This window comes from Rhinolophus ferrumequinum, chromosome 2 (genome assembly GCF_004115265.2).
Source record: "Rhinolophus ferrumequinum isolate MPI-CBG mRhiFer1 chromosome 2, mRhiFer1_v1.p, whole genome shotgun sequence".
Lineage (NCBI taxonomy): Eukaryota > Metazoa > Chordata > Mammalia > Chiroptera > Rhinolophidae > Rhinolophus > Rhinolophus ferrumequinum.
The window spans coordinates 23,624,916-23,645,970 of NC_046285.1; the positions used below are offsets into that span (position 1 = coordinate 23,624,916).

The window sequence follows — 21,055 nt, forward strand, 5'->3', positions numbered from 1 at the left end:
TTCACATTAGTGTAGCTTCCTTCAAACATGAGGTCTCTTTCCACAGTGACAAGCAGTTTAAGTGTGAAAAGAGAAGTAGTAAGTGTGAGGGGAAGCCAATGTATGTTGAGATCAGCATATTGGCATGCTTCCTCAAAATGTTTTTAAATTGTCCCTTCCAAATAAGACTTTATTTTCTTTCAAGTTTCAGAAAAATTTTATCTAACCCTAGAACAATGGAACTGTGCCTTATGGAAAGACTGTGGTTATGCTGGAACTTTTAAACATGCCAGAGTCACCGTTATCTGAGTCCTCTGTTCAGTATCTGTCCGTATTTTCAATCCTGACAGACTTGGCACTTGAAGAGGGTTCTACAGCCTCCGGTGACATAATGTGGGAAGAAGTTAGAGATAAAGAGTCACAAGGCACACATAGAAAACTAAGCAGGATCACTGTCTTCCTCTGGCTTCCTCTACCCTCCATCCCCTACCCAGCCAAGGAACTATGGCCAGAAGTCACTCACTTAAATTCATGTGAAAATTGTGTCTTCTCATTAAAAACATAGTGTTTGTGAAATGAATATCTTATTAGGGAGAACTTTTCAAACCTTTCTTTAGGGTCCACAACTTAGAGCTCTAAAACTCATCACTGATCTTAAAGTTGTTGACCTACCTTTTCTTTCCCGAGTTGTGCAAAAAATGTGAGTCTTGTCTTCTGTTTAGAATAGGAAATATAGATGAGCAGAGGGATATTTGACTACTCATCTTTTGGGGCCTGCTTTACAGATACGGGAGAATATTTTTCAAAATACAAATAGCAAAATTATTTGTGTTGAAATAGATTGCAAGCACGTGGTCCCTCAGGGAACTGGACATAAGAGAAACCATTTATAACTATGGTGCAAAGTAAGTGAGAAAGAGCAAGGATGCTGTGATAACCGTTGGATTGGGGATGGTAAGGAAGCACAGTTTGCAGCGATGATCAGATTGGAAGTGGCTGAGAGCTGAATGAGGACCTGTGAATTATGCAATGTTTATCTCAGGGAACCCAGAGATCCCAGCATAGATGGTGAGGGGTAGTGATGTGCGGTCGAGAACTTTAGGTCGGATTTGTATTACTCTTCTTTATACCCCCAGCACAGAACAAAGGATGAATGCTGACCTGCAGCTATTCCCAGGGCTGGGTTTGTTCATTTCCTTAGGATGATGGTTACTTCCCAGCTTGGAAAAACAAAGCACGCGTATTTGCACTGAAATTGCTGTGCCAAATCTTTTTAAAAGCCCTGATACCACTTAGTGCAGAACTGAAAAGACTTCCTGATCTGAGGTGGGTATTAGTGTCTGTGTGACTCGCAAAGGATGTGGGAAGAGTTGTGATCACAGTGAACAGAGTAAAGGCATAACTCTAGTTTTCCTTTGACTTACACAATTATCATTAATTTTTAATTTTTTTTTTTAAATGAAAGGCTCCGTTCTTTTAATAACAAACATTTCTCTGGCATTTCAGTTTCTTTTCCACTTACACTGCCACATGACACTTGTGTCAGGGTTTCTTGTTTCTTCGGGGAATTAACCTAAGAGAATGCATAGCAAACAAAATAGCTGCTTTTCATTGAAACTAAAGAGGGGGTGTTTTTCTCGCACCACCGCTGCTCTCCACCACTGTCCCATCACAACTTTTGCATTTCCTGCCGCTTTGGCAGGACGGCACCACCCCCGCCCCCTTTCTCCCCAGCTCTAAGCTTCAGAGCGGTCTGCGAGCCGCCGCGTGCTGTCCTGCTGTCCTGCCCCTCAGCTTTCGCTTCGGACGGCACTAGGACCCAGGGAAGTCCCTGAGCGAGGTTCGCGGAAAGGCAGCCAGACTCCTCCTTATCTCCAGTGTCAAACTTGACATCAGCCTGCGAGCGGAGCATGGTAACTTCTCCAGCAATCAGAGCGCTCCCCCTCACATCAGTGGCATGCTTCATGGAGATATGCTCCTCTCACTGCCCTCTGCACCAGCAACATGGATTGTCACCTCTCCATCCTCCTCCTTCTCAGCAGCTCTATTCTCAACTGCTTCGGGGAACTGACTCTCCCACCTTCCAATGAAGGTAAGCCAGGTACCGCGACGTGCACAGCACTGCCCCGCCGGTCTAAAGCTCTTCAAGGCACTTTCTCACCGAAACCTTTGCAGGTCTTTAAGGTGCCTCCGAATAAAGCAGTTGGCTCTGAGAGGAAAGTAAAGACGTGTTTTTATTTTCGGCTGCCTTCTAAAAACCATTTTAAGAGATCATTTTGGATTGCCTAAACACAAAACGTGTTTTTAAATCTGAAACCAATTCAAGCAATTACCTTGTTTGCCAATTTTAAGCAGAAAGACAGAAAAATTCTCCAGTTTCTCACCCAGGATATCAACTACCTATTAGGCAGGGCAGAATTTTATTTTCTAACTATGACCATTGTAGTGCACTGAGAACTTTAAAAGAAAATTCAATCCACCTTTGTAGATTTTTATAGTATGCTTTATCGTAATGACAGGTTGTTCCTAGTAAGATCATGGCATTTATGAATGGACTAAGGGGAAATCAGTTTGTTGAAGCGGAGGGGTGTGTGTGTGTGTGTGTGTGTGTGTGTGTGATGTTTATGATGCAACTGCTATAGAGAAGTGATGTGTATCCCACCTGGTGATGGTTTGCTCTATAGTGCAGGTTCTCATGAGCAGCATATGCCACATTAACATAAGTAATATTTGCAGGAATTACAATAAGCTTAGGTTGGCTTTTCTTTGTTTAAGGGCTTATATAGGAATAAGAGAATGCATTTAATGCACAGTGAGAAGCTACCAGATAGATATATTAACTAACTGAATAGAACATCAAGCAGGAATGTTCATATGTAGTAAATGGCATTTCCTTGATGTTGGGTTATTTATTTTCCTGTTAATGGGCATTCATCTCTTTTCAATGGATTAAAGTGCAAACCCAATATTAAGAACAACGATGTTTCCTATAAGATTATGTGCTTAATAGATGCGTTGCCTTTTTCCTTTATGCCTTTTGTGATCTGTTCCTAATGATTTGTGAATACAATCACTAACTCTGAAGACAAACTTCTCTGAATAATCACTTGCTTTAAAGCAACACTTACAACTTTGATTTCCTCTTAATCATTTTAACTTACAACAATAAAATCTAGCAATTTACTCTGCAATTTAGCAATACTAAGTAATTAATGTGCAAATGCTACCTTATATATTCTTACCTCACACACTAAAACTATACTGACAAGCCAATACTTTGTATATTATTATGCATTGTTATTTTTAAAACTCAAAATATTTAGAAACTTTTTAATTAAATATAGAAACTGTCTGTCATATTTGATGACCTACTTTCATTGCCAATAGAGCTGTTTAATTTTGTTCTTTCTTTAGTGACTGCCTTTATCACTTTGGAAGATTTCGTTAGATTTTGCTGTGTTGTTTTCTAATTGGGAACTTGAAAATTCTAAAATTCAAGGATCAAGGAAGTCATCTTACCTATAAATGACTTTTTCTATCCAAATCAAATTAAAATGTTTATTTAAAAGTAATAGTCAATCACTCTTCATGAATGAAAGGCAAGAGTAGTCATTTGAATAATGAGTAACATATCAATTAGTTAAAATTAGTGTTTGTTTAATCTTTTGTTTCTTTGAAGATATTAAAATATTGACAATAACTAGAAAAATAGTAATATTATTTCCATATTTCTTTGATAAATTGTATTTCTCCAGATGGACTATTTATAAACTATTTGGCTAATGGATTTTATTGAATTAATAATGCACAGACATATAGCTGAGAGTCAGTAATTTTATGGAAAATATAACCTTGCAGTAAACTGCAAGAGAAAAAAAGGACCCTTTAAATTTATGCAAACTTATATAAATTTAATGAATATTAATTTAATGAAATAAGCATAATCAACTGCAAATGGCTTTTAAGCCATACCACCTTGTGTGTGTTGGGGTATATACTGCATATTATTATACAGGCAGGTACACATTAACAATATGTATATAGAAAGGTAAATATACTCAGAAAACTGACATAATTACATTTAGTTTGCTTGGGTAAAAGTTTATCTATCCATTCTTCATGGGATTATTCTTTCCAGACTGTGTTATATGGGTAGTGTCTTTTTTTCCCTTTTGAGGTCATGAGGGGAAGCTTTTAAACAAAATTTGAATGGATAATTTAACTTGAGTAATATTTGAGTGAGGGTTTAAATATTAATACAATAGCTTGGGACTTCGTAGTTGTGTTGGACAACGTGAACAGTGAAAAATCCATGTATATGCCAAGAGTCCATGTATTTCTTCTAACAGTGTGATTTGAATACAAAGCAATGTTTCTGAAAAGTCATGTAGTGGGTATTACTGATAAAATGAATCTTCTTGATATAGCTATCTGATATAAATTTTGAAAACTGAAATATAAAATATTAGGCTGTATTTAAAATATTATGCTAAAATTATATTTCAATACTATAGAAAATTTACTAGTAAATTTTACTGGAATTTATATAGCAATCTATTATGAAGTTAGGCATGATAGAACAAAAAGAGAACAAAACCATGCCATTGAGTTAATTACTAGGAAATTTGCCATGTGTGTGTGTGTGTTTTTTTTTTTTTTACTTTGAGGTTTCGATAATCAAATATCAATACTGAAATGCCATGAGTCCATGATAAGGAAAAAAAAAAGTTTAAAAAAGTTTAATATGAACCTTCTTTTTTTTAATCCACTTACAAATAACTTTCTAATAGCATTCAAAAAATATGATTCCAGGTGATACTTTCTATTACTGACCTCCTCAATGATACTAGTTCATTTGTAATTTCAATGATCACTTAAATCAAGAATTGGCCTATATGCTTAAACAGAAACTTTATAAAAGCTGCGTAGAATTTTATTAAAGTCTTATAATGCCTCTCTTTTTACATGCCATACCAAGGAGAGACTTTCAATGGAAATCAACTACTTTTCATGACAAAATAGGATTGTTATACTATGTATTACTTGAAAAGACCCTATATTTGCTCCCTGTTCCCATCTCAGGTGGGTGATGATAATAGTAAATAAAAATAACTTTGGAAAGAGGATGAAACTTAATGTAAAGTGAAGTATTTGCCAGTGTTAATTTTATCTCTTTTAGCATTGAATAAACTACTCTGTTTAGGTACTCTTCTACATTTGAAGGAATCTGAGGCAGAATGCATGGCTTATTCATCAGTACATAGTACACTAAATAATTTTTCTATCCCAAAGTATTTGTGAATTAGATTAACATGTACTCATAGTGCCCTTTACATTGGAAATAATAATTTTCAAAATAAAAGTGAACAATCTTAAGTCTGCATATTTATATACTATTGATTTTGGGAGACTTTCATTGGAGTAGCTGGGACACAGTTTCTATTAAATGTATTCAACTGAACATAAATCTTCTAAGTACTAGAGACTATGTGATTGCTTAAAGCTTAAAAGTAAGACTTGCAGATGAACACTGTATGCTTCCATTTGAATTGAATATTAGGCAAATGTTAGAGAAAATAAATATTTAAATAATGGAGTTTTCCCTTTTAAAAAATTCCTATGAATTGTCATCACTTTTTATATATAAACACATCCTCAAATAATATATTGTGATTGAAACATTAATAGAGAACTAAGCTATCATATCATCTTTATAGTGTTTTTTTTTTTTGGAAGAGGGTTTACATTTGCTTTTAATAGCATTTCATCATGCTAGACTAAATAATTGAATGCATTACACATTTTTGTAATTTAATAGCTCTCCTAATAGCTCGCTCCTACCTCCTCTCCAACAGTTATAACTGTGCTATTTGCCTGGAGGTAGGAGAAACCTTAATTTCACTATTTTATAACCCACAACAGTTAACACTTGACCTAGGTCATTAACAGGATTATCAGCAAATTTGTTTAAGCTTTTACTGACAACCTGAATTGCTACGATAATATTTTGATTGTGCCGGAAAGAAACTTCTTATAACCTCTCAAAATCTATCATGAAATTAATTCATTCTGAATCTATATCTTCCTAAGGACTAACATTGATAATAATAATTCAAGTGGGGAAAATGTACACTTTGATACCCCATTCTCCTCACTCTTACATTTCACATGTTACCCCATTCTAGTCTTGTCATAAACTAACAATTAAAAACTTTTTTAAATAGTAAATATTCTGGAAATGACAATAGGTTTACTAACATAAACCAGCTTCACTGTAACTATCAACCTTTTCAATTTTATACATTTTTATTATTGATGCTATAGTTGATATGATTTTTCTGCCTATTTTAAGATATAAAGTCGATTGAATATATTTATAACTCAGAAGCAACTGGAACTATAAAAGGGAAACCACATATAATAAAACACCATGCCATGTGTTAGATCATGGTTGCATTTTATATAAAGTTGTCTTCCATGAAACACTAGAAATTGGGAGTACAATGAAAGCACTTAAATTTAACATAAAAGTTTTAAACAAAATGTATGCAATCAGAATTTAAAAGCACTTTTTAAAGCATTGTTTAGTTTGTTTAGGAAGTTTCATGTGAAGTTTTTTATTATTTGAATATAATTATGGTTTGGTCCTTACTCATATGGACCAATTTAGTAGTTTCACCTTGATTGTTAAGAAACTTATCCTTAAAGAAAGAAATTAGTAGATTCTTTATGTTTATATGTTACCCACATTTTAATATTCAAATTTTGGTGTGGTCTTTAAGGGTCCCTCGTTTTAATTTCTTACAATAATTTTCTTTATAAAAATTCCTAAATGTTAAAATTCTTCCTGAAACTTTGATTTTTTCTGAAATAAAATATATACCATTTTTAAATATCAAATAATCAGTTACATATGCAAAGGATTTTTAAAGGCAAAACATATTTCCACAGAATATTTGATTTACTAACTTCAACGCAAATGGAAACAGCAAGAACTGTTCTTGAGAGGTACATTTTCCAAGTCATAAAATCTTCCAGAAAATATTAATAAAACTTTCCACAAATCATCAAAACTTGATAAGTTCTTACAGACATTTACTTACTAAGAAATCTATGATGTGGGTTACCTTTGATTTTACTCATTTTCCAATGATTTTGTTTGGCATAAATACTAGATGTAAGGGAAAATATGTATTTCTTGGAAGAACACTAAGTTTTACAAATCATATTCTTTCAAGATTCTCAACTTTGCTTATATTTTAATACACACATTTTCCTTTAAAATATTTAATAAACCTTGTTCTTTTAATTCATGTTTGATAAAAGATTTAGAAAAACAGATGCAGGTGTCCCTTTTTGGTTCTGTTTTCAGAGATCTGGATTTTATCACCAGGGAGGGTCACTGCAGGGCCTTTTCCAAGTGCACAAGTAGCTTTCCACAGATTTTTCAAATAAAGGGTTGACTGCTGGTGTGAAACGTTCATTACATTATTCATACAGGTATACAGAAAACTAAGATTTGAAATTTATTTCTCCAAGACTTGGACGTAATAGATAATTCTTCTGTAACAACTTTAGAAATGAAAGTTGTTGTGCCATTTACACAATGCAAAGAATTCCAAGCTGCAAAACAATTTAGGACACTCAGAATCAGGGTGTAGGTACTTGTGTACCCCTTGATTTCACTCTGTGGGTTTGTGACCAGCTGCCTAGTAATCAGGTAGTTCTTGGAATCTGGCAGGGGGTTTTCTCTCGGAAAAGTCTGCAAGTCAGCAAGTTTTAGTTTGCCTTCTACCAGCTTTCTTTGAAATAAAAAGGGTGGTCGATTACAAAGGAAAAAAAAAAAAGTCTGCAAGCGAAAAGAAAATAAAAAGTTGATTAGAAAGATGGAGAGGTAGAGAAGTGCAAAGGTTCTAAAACCAATGTAATATATAAATCTTTCGCTTAAAATAAAAACATTTATCACGTAAAACATCTGGCTAATCAATTTTTATTAAATTCCTAAAAACCTGCACACTTAAAAAGGGGGTGGAATTGCTATTGTTCCTCCTTTCAAATTCATACACTTTTGATTTTTTTCCCCAGAAGATAATATTTTATCCGGGAAAGTTTTAAGAGTATAAGCCAAAGAATGTTTCCCCCTTTGGAAGCCCGGGCGAATGCATGTGGCGGGTGGATGGAATCAAAACCAGTTCAACAAATAAAGCCTCCAACTTGGGAGTGATGTTATTAAACTGGAAGCCCTGAGTGTGGAACCTCCTCCCTCCCTCATTTTCTAAACTATGTCCTGCTGTTCCAGTCAAAGCAAAGGGTGAAAATCCAGATAATCCAAACCAACATGGTGAAGTCAGAATAATAGACGAGGAAGGGGTGGGGAAACAAGTGGGCAGCACTGTACAAACTGTTGTGAATAATCTTAGCCATGGACTGGGGTGGCCACAGGAGGGGATGACGGCGCTTCTTTTCCTTCGCGTTACACCTCCTGCAATGCAATATTGATTGAATTTCAAAAGTGTGCCCTGAGAAATTTTAGCGCGAAGCAAGGTAGTGGCAGTCGTGTGGCCACTGAGAGAAGAGCAGGCGCTCCTCGGTGCCAGTACACCCACCACCAGGGCGTCTTAACTATTGTACAAACTATTCCGCCGCCAGGACCAGGCTCAGTGAGTGGTGCAGGGCGGGGCGGGGGACGGGGTTTCCTAACAATCCCCTACTTTTCTCTCGGAATTGGATTAAAGATCAGATCATAGAAACCCAAGTCCTGGTCCCGGTCCCCCAGCCCTAACGCTCCGGGGCTGGTGGGGTCTTGGTGCTCGAGTGATTTCGCGCCTGGCGGCCAAAGCCTGTTGCCGAAGGCTGCGAGCTGGCCTCGGCCTCCGCTGCTGCGGCTTCTGCCCCGCGGCCAGGGCCCCGCGCTCTCAGGCGAGGCGGTGTCTGGACCAGGGGGCGCGAAGGCGCCAAGTTCCGGAAAACCAGCGCCGGGAGGAGTCCGGGCGGGGAAGAGGCAAACGTGCGCCCTCTGCCTGCTGCGGCCGAGCTGCTGGCGCTGGGAGCGGCGGCGTGCCTCTCACCACCTGGACCCTCCTTACCTGTGGTCGGTCCCGCCCAGAGAGCTCGAGCTGCCCAGACCCGCCAGGCACCTCCCCACTTTCACGATAGATTTTGACCCCAAATCTATGCCCTTGACCCCAGATCTATGACCCCCGCCCTCTCCCCCGTCTCGATCAGCCAGCCTTTTCAGTTTGGCGCCTGGAGGTGGTATGGTCTCCTTCCCATCCACGTGCACGGATCCACCTGATGACAGGTGGGGGAGGGAATTATAGCTCTGCAGGGTTCCTGATACTCCTGGCCCGCTGGGTTGGGACGCACGGGAGCGCCTGAGTCCTCCAGTGGTCCTGCTTGCTGCTGTCTGACCCAACCCCTTTGGTATTTTCTTGACCTTTTGGACTATCTCCTTTTCTTCAGTTCTGCATTCGCTAGAGTAAAATGAGGAACTTTTTTTTTTCAAGTTTTCTTTATAACCACCTACAAATGCCACCTGATAGGATCCTCTTGAGACCTATACATACATGAACGTTCCATACATTTTCACCCCATCTACAATGGAAAGTTGTCTGTTTTCTCCTTCAGCCCCGTATTTGATTGGCAGCATGCATTTTATTAAAACAGGATTTTTTTGTCTTCCAATTTGGGCAGTAAACCTAGAAACGGGCCAGAAAGAGTTTCTAGGAGCAGTGTTATGGAGGTAGGTTACTAGTTGGACGATGCTAATGTTTTTGTGGTTGTGTCAGAATTTTAGTGTTTTTTATAAAAGATAAAATTTTTGAATCCAGGGGATTCCGAGACTAATTTACGGCTTCAGTGCCATGCCCAACATTGCAATAATAATTGTACAGAGTTCTGCTGACTAGAAAGATTATTCCTTTATGTTCTCATTCACTACTACTGGACCTCATTTAGTTGTTAAAGTAGCCCTAAAGTAGGTATTATGACATTTCCCATTGTTACAACTGAGGGAATTCATCATAATAAAGCAGTAACTGAGCCAGGCCCTCTCTGGTCTTAGACTTTGGATTTTAACCTCATATATTTTCTTCTGTACACAAATGCCAGTGAATTAGGAGCCATCCTTCTATTCAGAAAAGTCACTAGCTTTTCCAACCTTAATCCCGGTGACTACAGTAATTTGTCTTGTGACTTTGCAAGAAAAACTTAGAAATGTCCAGAGTATTGGTGTGAAAAATTGTACTTCAATGTACTTTCAAAAGTACTTCAAAGAGTGCTTAGAAACTTCAAAGTGTTTACATTCATAAATTATGATTATCTGTTTAAGTGTAGGACACACTAAAAGAACAATTGAAAGAAAATTTGATGTGGACAGAGGAACAGGAGAAAATGTCTGTGCTGCCTTTTCTTCACACATTCTTAACCTTTGTCTTCCTTTCCTAACACTCAAACACTCCTTTCCTCACCCTGGTAAGAAGATTATGTCAGAAATTCCATTCACAGAGATTGTGAGGCTATTGCCAAGGTAACTCAAATGTTATTATTTAGGGTTTTATGTAATAAAACAGAATGTGAATTGTTGTAAAAGTCAATAATGGGGGGAAATAGATATGATCTGAAAAATAGACTTGAGGTCCTGTGGAAACTTTTTCTCATTTAAAAGATAATTTATAAGTTAATTAAGATGAAAATAAATTATAATGATTTATCTCCTCTTTCATAAAAGCACTTGTCCTCTGTTTAAGTGGAAGCATTGAGAAAAGGTAGCTAAAACAAGGTTTTGAAAGGTAGCAAATTAAGTTGGGGCAATTATATTTTTCATGTGGGTATTTCAGCACATATGTTTTGTATTAATTGCTGCGATAAATTCTGTTAACCTGGCAAAGAGCAAAAATAGCATGTTGGTGACATCAGACTTCCAAATCAGAAAGCTGCTTTTAGTATCTTGCTTTCTTCACTGTAAAAAAAGAAAAAAAAGAAAAAGAAAGAAAGAAATTCTAATGTGTTCTCATTTATGTTCCCAACGAATTATCCAACCACTCACAACCACTCACTATTGGAACATTTTTTTCAGGAGCAAAAGTGAAGACTTAGCAACAAACGTTTTGTTTCTTGCTTTTGGAGAATTAGAATAAAAAACTAGTTTCCCTACTTTTAAATTTTTATTCATGTTTGAGTTTGTGGAACTGTCTCAAATCACAAAAATGTAAACTTGACTTTAAAGTCTCCAAACTGAGTTGCTCTGGTTTTAAGACAAAAATCTTGATTGACTACATGGCAGGATCTCAAAGGGGACTGAGCCAAAGAAGAAGCCTAGGTTAATTTCATTGCTGATAAGGCTATTAAATCAATATCAAAATGGTTTTGTCTTAAATTTTCTACATATTCATTAAGGGAAGGTTATTTTATGTTCTTTCAAGTAATAGTTAAGGAACATATATGAAAAAAGCTCTACAGATCCAGTAAAGAGTAATACCCCCACCCCTTCTTTACTTGATAAAAATATAAGGCTTTAAAATTAACTTTTTGCCAGTGACAAAGTTGGTTGGTTTCAATCAGTATGAAATTTAGACATCTGCTATCTACATCAGGGTGACTGTTAGTAGTTAACATATTTATTTCCTGATTTCAAACCTAATTTCACAATTAATAAGTCTATAGGTTTTAGAATGAGATTATATATATATATATATATATATATACACACATATACATGTATGTATACACATATATATATATATATATATATATACACACGTGTGTGCGTTTGTGTGTGTGTGTTTGTGTTGCATATATATTTGTTTTGCATGTGATAACAGTCTTCACACTGAGGAGAAATTAGGCTGCAAAGATGATTTGCAATGGTTTCCATGTGGATTATTTAAATAATCCTCTGGTTAAGTAGAATACCATGCAGAAGAAAAGTCTACTTGCAGAACTGTGTGTGTATATGTGTCTATATCACTAATAGTATTGTCCCCTTACAAAACTGAACCATACATTGTGGGCAAATTTTTATGGATGAATACATACCTTTGGAAACAAGATAATATACAAATTATGTTTTTCTAACTTGCAAAACGGTTATGAGAAAAAATCAAAACAACATTTTCTGTTATTTGTCACTTCTAATCTCGTTAATTTTCCCCAACTGGATCACTAATTAACTTATAATATTCAAAGATGGCATAAAGCTAGAGTTATCTCCAAATTGTGATTTTTCCCCTCAATATGTCAAAGCTATTTATGGTAGATTTTGTATTTTAACAGAATGTAAAGAACTGTCATAATTGCAGAAACTTTAAATAGAAATAAATTAGGTTGTTAGTCTTCTATTGAAGATACAAACACCATCAAATATGGCTATTGCCAAATGTTAAAAATGTTTTAAAAAGACAAATAAAACGGAATAGTATTTTTTTTTCTTGGTTTGCTCTTACTATCTGGTTTACTATAGATAAGGTAATACTCATTTACATTAGATAACTCAAAAAAGATAAACAGATCTTATTATGGTGTTCTTGACATTTCTGATCTGAAATTATAATGTTCCGATATTCTTTGTTTTTTGAAAAAAGATTTTCAGTCGTATTTATACGTATTTCATCTGACTGAACAAGTTAGATTAATCTATGCTTACAATGATGGTCTCCCTATATTTTGAGGTACAGCTGCTTTCCATAAACATTTATACATTGAAAAAGGAAATTTTTTCTTACCTTTGCTGTAAGTTCAAAATCATTCTAAATGTTTTAACATCTTTAAAAAAATCTATATGGGATTAGAGAAGAAAAAACTAAAAATAGATAAAATTAGTAGTATCCTTTTAAACTTTCCTTTCCAAAGGTGATTGTTTGGAAACTAATTTAGAATATTTTCCTCTATGTTTGGCAAAGCATGTAATAGGTTTACTACTCTAACCTTTGTAGTGAAAACTTCAGAACCCTAAGTTTAATTTCAAAGGCACAAATTTTAAAATCTTTAACATGAATCAAGAAAAATATTAATTAAAAAAATTAACTCATTTTTCATATTATAATAATTTGTTGTTTGTATTTGTTTATTTACAAAATAGTGGAAACTTGAGTATTAGCTACATACTGATTTTGGAAAAGAAGGTTATAGGGACTGGTATACTCTGTGGCCTAGAAGATAATTAAGGTGAGACAGATGACCACAAAATGAATAGTTATATAAAAAAATCATGTTTTAACATAGATAGGAAAATTATGAAAACTGAGATATGAATCTTCAGAGTATAGTGCAGCTAGCCTCCCAAAACAGAGCCCCTGAAATATAGAGAAGATTTATAAGATAAAGGCTAATAATAACAACCATAAATTAATAATCGCAAGGGGAAGGAGATGAAATGATTTGCCTAATTTCATATGGGGTTAATTGTAACCCAGATTTTTTAAATTGCATGTACATAGAAAACTTAAAAAATAATTTGAATGAATGCATAATAAGTATAGGTAAAATCAAAAAGCACTTTGAAAGAACATTTGGAAATAGTTATTTTTAATAATCATATATCTAAGGTTAATGTAAATACTGTGTGAGTACATGCATGCCCATGTGTCCATGTGAGTATATTGGAAACACATTATTGAATATCAAAAAAGAATTTATCTCCAAATAAAAGCTTCTGTGGATATTACTCATAATATGACTACATTACCAAGTAAAACCACGTTGAAGTTTGTCTGACCTCTACCTTCTCTTGGAGTGATAAATTAAAAGTTTTCTATCACCAGCACTAAAAGTTTGATACTTTCCATTGACACATGCCCCTAGGATGGAAGGAAAAGGACTAGAGTTTTTAATTAAGCTGATAAGCATGCGGCACCTTATTTGATCCTTTGTGGGTTATTGTGAAGACCCTTATTTATACCTTGAAGAGTCTGTTTATATGTGTATGCATATATGACTGTAAACACCAGTAATGATGCATAACCTAAGGTCTAGATATAGTTATCCTCCAGAATATGATGAAGTCAATGCTATATACTGACTTTAATTTTCCAGAAATTTAAATTGATTCACGTATTCCGCAATGAGCTTCTTTTGAAATAAAATTTAAAAAAATGTTTTGTGATATGAGAATATCCAGAGAATGTTCTTAAAAGGAAAAACATTTTATCACTACGCTTTTTGTTTTGTATGCTAAATTTTTAAACCCTCCTATTTAAGGGACTTCAAGTTATAAAATATATATATTGGGGAAATAATGTACAACATGGGGAATATAGTCAGTAATATTGTAATAACTATGCATGGTGACAGATAGTAACTAAACTTACAATGGGGATCATTTCATAAAGTATATAAATGTTGAATCCCTATGATATATACTCGAAACTGATGGGATATTGCATGTCAATAAGTAAAAAATAAAGGCAACACTACATTAGAGCTGTTCTGTAGGCCAATCTGCTTATTCTATTCCATTTTCACAGTCATCAGTCAAATCCTGTCTGAACAGATAGCTTTCATTTAGTACTTGAAGATTGGTAATCAAGATTTTATGATAATATGATTAAAAATATATACAAGAGAGCCTGAATTTATGGTGTAAAAGCAAAATGTATATACTAAAGTTTCAGCACCTGTTTGTTTTAATGATTTTTTATATAATTTCATATTTGAATAATATGTTTCCATTTCTTACTTTTTAATCTGTCAAAAAAAAGAATCTTTCCAAATTAGAAATAAACGAGGTGTTCTGATATTTCTAGGACACTTGAAAAGAGCAAAACTGTGTTGAAAATGTACACTGATTACACAATCATTAATGTTTTACTTTTAGTAACTTTTACATTTTAGGAAACACATTTCACTTGTCTAAATGATTCATACTACCAGTGGCCAATGCACAGAAACAAACAGACCTGTTATTCTAGGGACTGATATTAAACTGAAGTTGTTAATGGACTAAAGCTTCACTGACAGCAGAATATCCCTACACATTGATGTGAAAGGATTATTTTGTTATAAGAACACATTCCCTAGTGATATTTTGATAGCAGTTTTCTCCATAATAGAATTGATATCAGACTGATCTTTAGATTTCTCTGATTAAAAAAATAAAATAAAATAACACTTTAGAAATAGCATACGGTTTACATTTACTAAAGCGCCCAGGTTTCAAGTCAAATTTTGGTCTGTGTTTCTGTTATTTTCTTGAACAACTATAGTCCTGAAAATACTGGTATCTTACTGTGAGACTGTGTGTTTTGATTTCAAGGAGTTTTCCCTGCTGTTGGCAAAGATATAGATGAGGCAACTAATTACAGTTTCTTCTATAATTAGGACCTGTATAAAGCTAAATCTAAACTTATTGCCCAGGAGGAAAGCTAATAAGAAAGAATAAGTTGACAATATATCACCTTGTCCAGAAATCTGCTTATATCACATAAATGAACCACTAAGATACTGTGTGACAAAATAGATTTTTCACAGAAATGTTGAGCACGACAGATTTTTTTCCTTTAATTCTTACATAACGATTTTAGCTGGTCATCTGATAGAGAAATGCTCATAAATCAAATCTCTGTGAAACAAAATGCCTGTTGAGTTAAATTTAAAATGGTTTATAGGAATTTTTATCTGCACACAATTGAGTATTCAGGCATACCTCATTTTGTTGCACTTCACATATGTTGCCTCTTTTACAAATTGAAGGCAAGACTCTCCACCAGCAAAAAGATTACCACTCGCTTTATTGCGGTGCTCAGGAACTAAACCCGCAATATCTCTGAGGTATGCCTGTAGTTGACCTCATTTATAGTCTAAAAACATTTCTTATAATTTTAGTCTATGAAATAATACTAACTAGAACTACTGAATAATGTTTTAATTACATTTATGTAGAAATACATACACACAGGAAGTCCACAGAAGCAGTTAAACTAAGACTGTGTAATCACAATAGATGAAAATTATGTGGAACTACATAAGTACATTAATAAAACTTTGACTTCTCTAAGTGTCTTCTCACTGGCATACCCTGGTGTATACAGTAAAATGAGAAGCTGAGCTATGGTGCTCTCCCATGAGAACAGACATCTTGATTTCTAGATTCCATGTTATGGTTGACCAAGATACTACACAGAGAATTACAATACTGAGGACAAAATCGATTACTTGCTATATCATTTTCTTCTCTTTGTGACATTTAAGTGTAACCCAGAACAGATTAAAGGACCCTTCAGCTCTGTGTAACCTAGAGCACAGTTACTCTTTTTATCGTAATAGAAAGTGATGAAAATGATAGAGTAATATACAAGAAATGTGGTTGTGACTATTACAGTGATGGTGCGAGCAGGAAAGGAAATGTCATTATTCTTTAGTGAAAGCAAGATGTAATCAAAGCATGGGTTTGTTTTCCGTTGTAGTGGTTTTATAGTTATTTGCAATTGGCTTTAAGGCATCTTATAGCTGAAGGTTTTATTTAAAAATGTCTATTATTGTAAGAGTCAGAAATTCTTTAGCCATTAAACCCTGCTGTTCACCTTGAAATGATTATTTGATATTCTTTTGTAACTCAATGTTTTCATAAAATGCAACATGACATTACCACAAAGCATATTGATGTGGTATTAGATAATTGAAATTATCTTCCACTTCAGTAATAAATGTAGCATTTAATTTTAAAAATTATTTTAGCACTGTCTCCATATTTGCAGCCTTTAAGCAATCTATAAGATGTTTAACTCTCAGTCTTTCTAAGTGGACAAATAGTCAATTTTGAGTCAGAACTTTGAAATACCCTTGAAACAAATCTAGGTGTGTTAATGATTCTCTAACAGTGAAAACTTAAGAAATGTATACCTAAAATTTTAAATCTGTCCTCACTAACTGAGAACATTTTTTTCAAACAATAACGGTGTCCTTTAAAACATATTATTGCGTTTTTATTAGTAAGAAGGAAAAGTAATGTAAGTTCTTGATATAGATTCTTCATGACATTATCAATGCAAATGAGTAAAGGAATGACATTTGATTGTATCTCTCCATTATGATGGAGGATAGGAAAGGATGAAAAAACAAGACTCCTTAGCATCTTAAATCTGCAATCCAGCTAAGTGGGAAAAGTGACAGTAAAGATTCATGGTAGCAAGATATCCTCCTTTCCAGAAGTACTCACAAACCATTTTGAACCAATTTACTCTATACTTTGTTCTTATTCCTTCACTCTATTCTATACCTTTTAATTCCCATCAGGCACCACACTTCCTTTTGTTCAGCATATCTCATGTTGTGCCCACCTAAAAGCCAACCCAAGGAGTTTGAATGAGAATTTCCTTGTCATGTTCATGAATGTAAACTCCTTCACTTACTCATACATCTTTCCTATTTAAAAGTAATGTAATTTAAAAGTAATGGAACTAGACAGAGTAAAGTGTATGAAAGAAACCCAGAACCATATCCATCCAGACTTTGGATAGTGATGTCTTAAAACAATTTTGCCAAAAAGTACCTATTTATATCTCAATTTAAATAAAGTCATAACATTTAAAAATGTATCCAACTTAAATTACTTTAAGAAGTTAATGTATGCCACGTTGTTCCTTGAATAGGAAATATTCTAAAATTAATGAAATAATGTGTTTCCTGTTATAAACCCAAAATATTTGGAAATCACATGGTTAGAATATGAAATCTGGTAAGGGACAGTTTATGTCTTTGGCAAATGACCTGGTATGAGGCAATCATTAAGGAATTAAGCCATTCATACATTCCCACCTACCCTTAAGAATAACTTCTTAACTCTTTTTGTTAAAATTCATAATTATTAACTCAAATTTTTCAGCAATTGAAATAAACCTTCCATATTGCAAACTGTCATTAAAATTCAGACTACAATATATTTGTACATCACAATTCTATATACCCTGGCATTTGAATAGTAACACCACCGGAAAGGTTCTGATCGGGTCTACATCTTTTTTTTTGGAAAGGAAATCATTAGTAATCCAATTCTTGTCTATATCTGTGTGGAATTTAAGATGTATTACAATGTTAGATTTAGTCAATGCATTCAGAGAAATCACGCACAACAGGCTGACCTTCAAATTCCATTAACTTTCTCTTCTTCTTATCTCAATTATGCTACACTCATATTGCCATACAACATATCACAGTAGAGTAGAGGTTTTAATGCATGAAAATTCCAGTTTAGCAATCATTTACTTTAAAGTGGCTAGAATTTTAGATTCTGTTGTTCTTAATTGGCTATAAACAAAAGGCACCTTATAAACTAATATAATGATTTTAAAATGATTTTTAAAAAGTGTTTTGATGTCACTGGTCTTCTCTATTAGATCATATATAGATTGCTAATTATAAATATAATTCAGAAGCCAAAATAGAACTGCTGTTAATGAATTAACTTTACAAGAACACTGAATCTGTATAGCATGTTATAAAGTTGGTGGCCTTAAATGCATTTATATTATTTGATCATCAAAGCAACATTGCGAGATAACCAGGGTGAATATAATTATGTTTGATAGACACAGAATAAGAATCATGAGTAATGCTGCTAATTGTGTTGTCATCATTCATGCTAAATGGAGTGCACTAAAAATTTTATATCTGAGTAAATGCAATACATTTAATTAATCTATTACACTTATTTTAATTGACAGTGTGATGCAGTTCTTTTTGGTTTAGTATTCTCCTTTGAGTAGAAACCAAGTGCTGATGTGATTGGTCCAGTTCTTTTTCCCTCATCATCATCATCTGAGAAAACTTAAGGGTATTTAGTTCTTTAGTTAACAACTTACATACCCAAGAGTAATTTCCTAAATGGAGACAACATTCATATCTTCTTTACCTCAAAATCTTTTTTCCTCTGGTTATTAAAATTAAAATTAAATCAATCATGCATCTTAGCATGTGGAATGACACATATTCATCATATTCAATTATTACATACACACAAAATGCATTGAATCATTTAAGCCCCTAAATACACTGCAAATATGATCTAATGATTTATGTATACCGGGACTGTAAATTCTACTGTGAAAATCCTATGTAAAACTTAGAGAAGTCAACTGATGACCGGGATAGAACCAACACTTAAAATAGGTATATCTTTATCAGAATAACTATTGGTACCATATTTTCAAATTGGTATGAGGATGTATCATCATATTTTCAAAATTTTTCTAACACTGATTAATCTGAAATGTCTATAACATTGATTAATTGGTAGAGGTTTCTTAAAAATCCTTTTTGAGAGATAATTTCAATATAATTAAGCATACTGTTAATTTTCAAACTGATATCCTGGGAAATAATTTCATTATGGAAATTACACTGTGTGATCAATCCATGCTAATCCTACTATCTTCTTCTCTTATCTAAATATAATTACTTATCATTGGGATTCATTTATTGTGAGAACAAACTTGAATCATTATGGAGTTTCAGTTTAATAAATTAAGTTTATGTGTTTCTTTCACTAGCAAAACTTAGATACTCTAACTTTGAGAATTTTATCTGTTTTATCTTAATGACCAGGAGCCTTTCTTACCTCACCTAGTATATTTATCATCTAACCAGCTAACCAAATATCTGGCTTAAAAAGCAGCATTTGAAAAATTAGAATTCTAATATCTATCAAATATATTATTTCTTTTTCTTAACATTTTACAAGATTCAGGTTTCCTTTGTATGAAACTAATTAGGATGATTAAAGAAAGGGTGGTGCTTTCCATGCATCAGGAAACACATTATTCACAATGCATGGATGTGTTGTGCATGTATGTATTAAAATTTTGTTTTGATTTGTGATTATATGGAACCCTGGAAAATAACTCTCTCTTATTGTAGTCATTGATTCACATGTTCTGGTTCATGTTAATAACACATATGTAATTTATGTAAACTTCTTGTACATCTTCTATCAGTCAATAGTGGGATTGTTTTCAAATTTAGAACGATGCAGTGAAGCTATAGTTTTCATTATTTAACAGATCAACAATCAAAGTGAGCCCTTTGTTATTAATTAAACCTGAAATATCTTTCATATATCAATTTCCAATCCATTACAAATTAATACTGTGTTGTAAATAATGCATTTGTTTTTCTCTTTTAATAATATATTTACATTGCAACCACATTCATGTTATATTTTATTATTCATCAGACACCAGATGTTTTAATAAGTAACAAAGTTCTGAATAAAATCATTAATGCCTTTGGGTAACAATACCTTATTTCAATAAGGAAAGCTTTACACAGGCAATATGATAAAATATATTTTTGCTTTGGTTTCTCCTCATATTAGTATCTAAGCATTTTGTTACACATAAGTAGACATCTCACACAATATTAAAAAATATACATTACAGAATATGTTTAGGATTGGCAAGGAACAATTTGAATATGCCATATCAAATATGCACAAATATAAATATTGATTCATTATGGAAGTATATTTAAGAAATTAATTTATAATGAAATCATATGCCAATTTATCAAATTGAATGATTGTTACAGTTATTTTGATTTCATGTTAGCATTATTGTTTCTTATTTTGCATTTTTATTGTTTCCTCTTTAAATCTGTAATTATTCTGTAAAAAAAAAATCAATGTATTGAATATTAACCTATTTTTGTAAACAAACGTAAACAGTTAAAAAAGCCACAGAAACTTTCCATCCCTTAACTTTCCCTGTGGTTGTTTTTCTTTTGTTAATTCTTTTCCTATAGTCATAGGTCGAATGAAAATGAAGTCATGTGCTTTGAATATGTTGATATTATTATATTACCAACAAGAGCAGACAACATTAATTTGAAAGAGGCAAATAGAAAGAACTTATTCCTCCTAACTGTGTTTGTGTATTTGTGTTTTCTTTTAGTCAATCTACTGGATTCGAAAACAATTCAAGGGGAGCTGGGCTGGATCTCTTACCCATCACATGGGGTGAGTTCAGTAAACTATTGAAAGGGAACATGATTCTGTCCGTTTCCTCTCTTAGAGAGCAGAAGGAAATATTGGTATGTTCTCTAAAACAAACTCCTGTGCTTCTGGTGACATGTTTATCAGTGCATTTAA

The 21,055-nt window shown here is 33.7% G+C and overlaps 1 protein-coding gene across 1 annotated transcript in view; it reads left to right on the forward strand.

Moving 5' to 3' along the window:
• The first annotated feature begins 1,855 nt into the window (after positions 1-1,855).
• The window catches only part of EPHA3 (EPH receptor A3), a 356,361-nt gene continuing 337,161 nt past the window's right edge, over positions 1,856-21,055 (forward strand). The window contains 2 exon segments of the mRNA XM_033092431.1: positions 1,856-2,071; positions 20,859-20,923. Of these exon segments, the coding sequence (XP_032948322.1) occupies positions 1,984-2,071; positions 20,859-20,923 (153 nt within the window). The 5' untranslated portion in view covers positions 1,856-1,983.